The following is a 7,431-nucleotide window of genomic DNA, read 5'->3' on the forward strand; positions in this document are numbered from 1 at the left end:
TGGCTCCAGCCGGGCCACCCACCCAGGCAGCGCCCAGCCTGACCCCGGCCGGGTCAGGGGAAGGGGAAGCCCGACAGCTCGGGGCACGCACGCTCCATCCCTGGGGCTCCCCTTGGCTTGTAAACAAACCCACTGCCAACAGGGTTGGAAGGAAAAGCTCAGCCTGCTCGGAAGCCTTCAGCGTGTGCCATGGTGCTCTCAGGGTCCCCAGGCCCACGAGGCAACAGCTGTCCCTTCTGTGTGCTCCTAAGCAGTAGCATGAGCCCACCGGCGCCGAACACGTGCTTGGGCACTTGCAAACATCTTGGGGAATGTCAGCAGCAAAAATACAGCCTGACTGAAAATCTCTTCTCCTGTGTCCAGTGGCACTCAAAGCTGTTGCTTGCATGTCTCTTCCAGGACAGCACCTCATCACTGCCATCGCAGAACAGATGTTTGGATTCAAGACAACTTCATGGTGAGCAGGGAAAAGGCTCCTTTTGACGTGTTTGGTGTGTGCCACCATGGCTGGAAAGCTGCCCGGCAGAAAAGGACCTGGGGGTGTTGGTCAACAGCCAGCTGAATATGAGCCAGCAGTATGCCCAGGTGGCCAAGAAGGCCAACAGCATCCTGGCTTGTATCAGGAATGGTGTGGCCAGCAGGAGCAGGGAAGTGACCGTGCCCCTGTCCTGGGCACTGGGGAGGCCGCCCCTCGAATGCTGGAGTCAGTTTTGGGCCCCTCACTACAGGAAAGACGTTGCGTTGCTGGAGCATGTCCAGAGAAGGGCAACAAAGCTGGGAGGGGGTCTGGAGCCCAAGGGTGACGGGGAGCAGCTGGGGGAGCTGGGGGTGTTCAGCCTGGAGAAGAGGATGCTGAGGGGAGACCTTATCACTCCCTACAACTGCCTGACAAGAGAGGGGAGCCAGGGGAGTTGGGCTCTGCTCTCAGGGAACAGGCGATGGGACAAGGGGAAATGGCCTCAAGTTGTGTCAGAGGAGGTTTAGATTGGATATTAGGGAAAATTTCTTTACTGAAAGAGTGGTCAAACATTGGAACGGGCTGCCCAGAGAGGTGGTGGAGTCACTATCCCTGGAGGTGTTCAAAAAATGTGTAGATGTGGCACTTCAGGGCATGGTTTAGTAGGCATGGTAGTGTTAGGTTGACAGTTGGACTCAATGATCTTGGAAGGTCTTTTCCAACCCTAATGATTCTGTGATTCTATAAATCAAAAGCAGTTTGCCCTTGGACATTTCACTCGAGCTCAGAGGGCCTGGGAGAGGTGACTGAACTGGAGAGAAGCTGTGCAAAATATTTGCTCTGTCTTGTCCTCCAAGTGTTCGGGATGCATCTGGTCCTCTGTAAATAACAGGGAGAGGAGGGAACTATGTTTTGTTTCAGTCTCCAGCAGTGGGATGGCACTTGGTGCTGCACAGAGGGACCTTCCAGCTGGTCTTAGCTGCAGCAGCAGATGTTCTTCATCGGTGCAGGGAGCTGGGCCGTCAGCGAAGCGTCATTGAGTTGGACACCCCCTCCGTGACAGCAGAGCAAATAGAGGCCCTGGAGAGGAGCGTGAATGAGAAAATCCGGGAGAGGGTACCCGTGATGGTGAGGGAACTGGCTGAAGACGACCCCGAAATTGAAACAGTGAGTGGTGGGGAGAGAACTGATGATATCTGGGGATGATAACTGATGATGTGGGACCAAAATAACTGTGACATGGATGTCACCTTGCTTGCTGTTGTCCTCCTTTTGTCAGGTGAGAAGCCGTGGTTTGCCAGATGACCACGCGGGGCCAGTGCGAGTTGTTGACATCGAAGGCATAGACTCCAACATGTGCTGTGGGACTCACGTCTCCAACCTGAGTGACTTGCAGGTGGGGAGCTGCAGCTGAGCTGCTTTTGGAAGCCTTGCTCCACACATTCTGACCTACACAGCAGAATTCCCTCAGACCCAGGGTCTGCTGGAAATTGTCCCAGTGGTAAAGGGGGCAGCGGAAACCCCATGCTGGGAGACCCCCAACAGGGCTGCACATGGGTGGGCAGTCTTTGTCCAGTCGGTCAGGCTCTTTTCTTTCCTTGTAACAGAACTCAGCCCTTGGCTGTAGGAATAATATTTTTGGAACTGCCGATGCCTCTGCGGAGGGCCTGTGGTACATTGCCAGTTTGGTGGTGCATTGCTGGGTTGCTAGCCCTTTGTTCCCTCTTGTTGTGGTTGCTTAAAGGTCTGATATTTTTGAGTGTTTGTCATGACTGAGAAATCCTCTCTGCAAGGAGGTGGAGATAAAATTCTAGAGCTGCCTTTAAGTATTTCTGTCTTTTCAGTTATTTGTTGGAGCCTGTATCCCAGCAGAGACATCCAGAGGCACTGCAGAGTGCAGCCCATGACTAGGAAATTGTATTAATTCCACTGTATCACCATCCTTATTATTTTTTTTTTTTTTTTTATGTTGACCTTATGGCTGATTTTAATCAGTTTATTTTTACTGGCAGAGAGCCAATATTCACAAAAAGGCATAGTCCAGTAGGAACTGACCACCTGTGTGAGTATAAGCAAAGTACTATTCTTTTCTGACCAGGGTGATTTTCTTTTCAAGGTTATTAAACTCCTTGGCACAGAAAAAGGGAAAAAGAACAAAACCAACTTGGTTTTCCTGGCAGGAAACAGAGTGCTGAAGTCAATCGAACAAAGTCACAATACTGAGAAGGCTCTAACCTCACTGCTCAAGTAATACCCTTTCCACTTTGATTATTTTGTCTTTACTATTCCTTCTGGCAAATACCCCATAAGCCCCGGGGTACACCTACACGGTGCTTTTTATGACATTACCTGCTTTTGCCCCTTTAAGGAATCCTTTCTTTGTCCTTCAGAGTGGCAATCCAAATTCTCCTTGTTCTTTCAGAAATGGACCAGGTGAGCACGTAGAGGCTGTGAAGAGGCTGCAGAGTTCTGTGAAACTGCTTCAGAAGGTATGAGGATGGCAGAGAAAAGCAGATTGTAGCTGCTTCCCATAGACCTGAGCTTTAGTCCTAACAACTGGGAGTTGAGTCAAGGACATTACTTTTTGTGGATATTACGAAAAGTGCTCCCATCTCTGGGAACAAAACTCAGTGTTCACGCTGGCTTCTCTATCTGCAGTAAAGTTTATTTGCTTTTCTTTCAGAATAACCTGAACCTGCTCAGAGATGTTGCTGTTTTGATAGCACGGGATTTCAAGAGCAAACCTGTTCAAAGTCAGCTGTTTGTGTTACACAGGTAGGGGGGAGTTCAGGGAAGCGGGTAAAATGGCATCTTACACATTTTATGGCAGTTGCATCTCTCTGACACCTCCTCAGGCGTGTTTCTCAAGGAAGAATATAAACAAGATTTATAGAATATTAAACTGCTTCAGCCTGCTGGAAGGTTGTGTAATTCAAGGAATGTGTTAGTGATTCAGTCACTGAATTCTTCTGGGTTTATAGCTAAGAAATAACTGTGTCTATTTGGTTTCTCTCTGCCCTTGATATTTTCAAAGAAAACTGAGGAGGTCTATTTCTTAAAGATAAACACTTAAATAATTCCTAATATGTCCACAGGAATGCACAGTGAGGATTTAGATACACAGAATAAAACCAATCTCCATCCTAACAGCAAGAGGCCGAAACCCCAGGCCTGATCAGGCCTTTGGTTTCTGATATTTTGGACTCTAGAGGGGATTTTTGCTTCTTTCTGAAGTGGTTTTTTTTTTTACTCATCCATACAGGAAAGAGGGTGACTCCGAATTTATGAATATCATCGCTAATGAGATTGGGACAGAGGTGAGTCACTGATGAAGACTAACCTGACACCACTGGCTTTCGCATCCAAGCTGTAGCGCGGGGAGGGCCGGGCTTCTGTTTGTACCACAGCTCTGTTTCCTTTCAAAAGTTACATGGGGTGTTGTTCCCAGCAGCCCCAGTCTGCAAGGGAGCCCTCAACAGTCAAGAAATAGAACGGTGAAAATTCAGAACACTGTAGAAGAGCCTGTCCCCCAAAGAGCTGTACAGAGCCTCATCGGCTGTTAGGAGAGGACAGGACAGGACAGGACATGCTTAGGGACAGGGTTTAGTGGTGGGATGGTAGTGTTAGGGTAATGGTTGGGCTTGATGATCTTAAAGGTCTTTCCAATCTAAACGATTCTATGAGAGGAGAGGAGAAGAGAATATTTCAGTTGGAAGGGACTTCAAACCATCATCTAGTCCAACTGCCAACCATATCCTTTTAAGAGGATACCCCAGTACCCGTTCTGCCCCCCACAACATATGATTGAGCATAAAAGGTTCAAAAGACACCCCCCCTCCCTTTTACTTTCATCAACTTGAGCCTCTGTCTCAGTAACACACACAAACGTCTGAATTGTTTGCATGCTTGGATGGGTCCTTTGGCCAGTGTCTCCATCCTCCTCTGGGACAAGGAGGGGACTGGTTATTCTGGAGCAAGACTCATCTCTCTGCCCACAGGAAACCCTGCTGTTCCTGACTGTGGGAGATGAAAAAGAAGCAGGACTCTTTCTTCTAGCTGGACCTGTTGAAGCAGTTGAGAATTTAGGTCCCAGGTAACATGTTCTATGGTTTCTTTAAAATTAGTAAGAGTTCTGATGTTGCAGACTAAGCAGCTGAGCAGTATAATTAGGGCATGGATCCTTGTTTGCTCTCTGGAGCAGGCCAGGCCAAGCCACTCTCTTCTCTGCGAGTGAGCGGCCTTCAGCCTCTGCTCTTTCTGCTGCAGGGTGGCAGAGCTGCTGGGAGGCAAAGGAGCTGGGAAGCGAGGCCGCTTTCAGGGCAAGGCAACCAAGATGAGTCGACGAGGAGAAGCGCAAGCTCTGCTCCAGGAATTCATCAGCCATCGAAGCCCTGAAGCATAAGAAACAATTTCCAAAGTAGGGCTGTCTTCCCTGCTTTGTATAAGCTCCCCCAACTTCTCTCCCAGAGAATAAAGACATAAAAGCAACAGCTGGTGTGCATATGCTCTGTGTGAGCTGACTTGGTGTGCGTGGAAAATTGGGGGAGGGGATCTGCCGTCCAGGCTTGGCTGCAGGGGTTCTTTCATTTCCCCAGACAAATGGCACGCATGCTTAAGTGACTCAAAGTAGTCGTTATTTAACTATTCTGTAGGCTTCCTAAAACCAGGAGAGGGGCCCTTCTCTTTGCAGTACATTGTGGCTTTTTACTTTGTACCAGTTGCTGAGGAGTAATTGCTTTGTGACCGTATTTATTTATCATAAACTGGATGCATTTAAAAAAAATCACAGTACTGGTAAGAAGCAGAGGGTTTGAGTATGATGTTTGCCAACAAGTGCAGAGAAAATGAATCAAGCTTTTGCTGCTGAAATTTTGTAGGGAGAAGAAGGAATGAAATGTGGCAGGAATTGGAGGGATGCTCAGATCAGTAAATCCCCCTTAAGAGACCAAACTCAGCTGGTCACCAGTTGCGGCTGCCTGCGATGGAACTGGGAGGCAAGAAGACAAGATGCTGTTGTCAAGCCTGTGAGCATGGAAGGGAAGGGTCACTGAAGGACAAGTCTCCATCAGCCCTTTTTTTTAAAGAAAAAAGGAACTGACTTTTTTTTTTCTTGGCTACTCAGAAATCTGCAGCTGCTGGAGGTCTGAAGATGTTTGTGCTAATGCCATTGCTGGCCTCTGGACTCCAGGGCAGTCTTGGGCAGCAGTCGCTGTTGACCCAGCTGTGACGCTGATGGAAGCGGCTGTCAGGTAACACCCGCTTCATCCCTGCCGTCCCAAAGCTCCACTGCGGCAGCATCCAGTACGTTCTTGCAAAAGGGGATTTCATCCATTTGCAGTTGGCCTGGCAGAACCATGTTAACCCACACGTGCTGACATGAGAATTAAATGCGGACAGAAGCAGCAACCTCGTGCTTTGTTTTGCAGGCAGACAGAAAATGGTATTAAAGTAATTTATGAGCTGTACATCGGGCATTTTGCTTAGGTGTGAGCCTGAACATTTCCTTCACTTCTGTTGCCATGAGCTTGAGCTTTCGTTACCCTTCTCTTCTCCCCAGCAGTGGCCTTTCCCCTGCCTCTGCAATAGTATCTTATGTTCAGCTCTTTTATGTGATAAGAAATAGCTCTACAGAAAAGCAGAAGTCTGGCCTGAGCATTACTTGGAACAAGCCCGGCTCGGCTGTACCGTTACGACTGTCAGTGACAGGTTGGGTCCTGGTGTACAGCTGACTCACACCACTTTCTACGCTAGTCTGCAAAACATGATGTTGTCTGAGCTCGTGCCTACTGCTCCTGAGCATTTCTGAGTGAGTACGGTCACTAACGCTCAGCAAAAGGAAGCTCTCCCCCACCCAAGACCTCAGCCTGGATGGTGGCAAGCTTTCCTCAGCCTTGGTCGAGCAGAGCGCAGGGTACAGTCCCCAATCAGCCGGGGCGGAGAGCAGCTGGAAGAGAGAGTGAGTGCCTCGCGGGCTGGAAATCACTCACCTTCGTGTCAGTCCTTCCCCTTGTTGGGGTGCAGTTGTTACCGGTCCATTTTTGAACATCAGGAGTTTCTCTGGCTAATGCAGATGGAAACTCCCTAGGGATCAGGCAGAGCTACTCCCCAGCACTTCCTCAGCTTCCCTTTTCTGCCAGGGTGGCTCCTGGAGCTGTTGCAATCTCAGCTGCAGAAACTAAAGGGCGCTGTGGAGCCACAGTGTGAAAAAGCACGCCAGGTAATTCAGGAAAGTTTTTTTCCCCTTGCTAGAAATGGCGTGACAGGTTTGGTCCAGATGTTGGTAATAAACAGGGAAATAGAAAAAAAAAAACCCTCTATCCTAAAGAGGTTTATCTGTCATGAACACAGAGGACAGCAGCAGCCCCAGCACACAGGGTTTCTGCACATGGCTAGCGTGGATGCCATTCAGCTGAGAGACCTTTGCCTGCTGGTGAGCTGCTGGTTGGCTGCTGGTGAGCTCCTGGTGAGCTCCTGGTGAGCTGCTGGTGCAGGGTCACGGCTGTGCCACCCATCAGCGCCTGTTGGGACTCTGCTGCAGGGGTGACCCGCAGCCCGTGTTCCCACTGCACACAGCGGGCTCCCGGAGAGGGGCCTTCTGTGGCCGCCTCCATGCTCTGGCTGCCCTGTCCCGATCCTTCCCGGTCGGGATAATGACTGGGCCAAGCCTGCCCACTCCCCAGCTGGAGCGTGCTGATCTAGGCAAGCTTTCCACAGAGAGCTAGGTCTGCAGCTGAGCTCCGTACCGAGCGAGATTTACAGCAAACTTTGCTGTGGAAGGCGTTTTAGCATGGATGGGGTTTAGTGTGGGGTTCTGCTGACATGCGGTTTGGTCAGAAGCCTGATGGCTCTCAGTGTTTTGGTGGCAGAAAGGCGCCCAGAAGGGCTGGGAGAGGCTGCAGAGCCTGCACACCCTGCTGCCACGGGCGGTACATGGCCATCCAAGCTGCAGCAAGACAACAGACGTTACCACGGCT

The 7,431-nt window shown here is 49.9% G+C and overlaps 1 protein-coding gene across 1 annotated transcript in view; it reads left to right on the forward strand.

The window, feature by feature from the left end:
• LOC104134987 (alanyl-tRNA editing protein Aarsd1-like) overlaps nucleotides 1–5,900 on the forward strand; it is a 10,679-nt gene extending 4,779 nt beyond the window's left edge. Inside the window, exons 8-17 of the mRNA XM_035903338.1 lie at nucleotides 357–457; nucleotides 1,468–1,624; nucleotides 1,737–1,853; nucleotides 2,574–2,704; nucleotides 2,880–2,946; nucleotides 3,141–3,232; nucleotides 3,720–3,774; nucleotides 4,456–4,550; nucleotides 4,724–4,855; nucleotides 5,335–5,900. Coding sequence (XP_035759231.1) covers nucleotides 357–457; nucleotides 1,468–1,624; nucleotides 1,737–1,853; nucleotides 2,574–2,704; nucleotides 2,880–2,946; nucleotides 3,141–3,232; nucleotides 3,720–3,774; nucleotides 4,456–4,550; nucleotides 4,724–4,855; nucleotides 5,335–5,350 — 963 coding nt within the window. The 3' untranslated portion in view covers nucleotides 5,351–5,900. The remainder of the gene's footprint in view (nucleotides 1–356; nucleotides 458–1,467; nucleotides 1,625–1,736; nucleotides 1,854–2,573; nucleotides 2,705–2,879; nucleotides 2,947–3,140; nucleotides 3,233–3,719; nucleotides 3,775–4,455; nucleotides 4,551–4,723; nucleotides 4,856–5,334) is intronic.
• The last annotated feature ends 1,531 nt before the right edge of the window (nucleotides 5,901–7,431 follow it).

This window comes from Egretta garzetta, unplaced genomic scaffold, assembly GCF_000687185.1.
Source record: "Egretta garzetta isolate BGI_Z169 unplaced genomic scaffold, ASM68718v1 scaffold100, whole genome shotgun sequence".
Classification (NCBI taxonomy): Eukaryota; Metazoa; Chordata; class Aves; order Pelecaniformes; family Ardeidae; genus Egretta; species Egretta garzetta.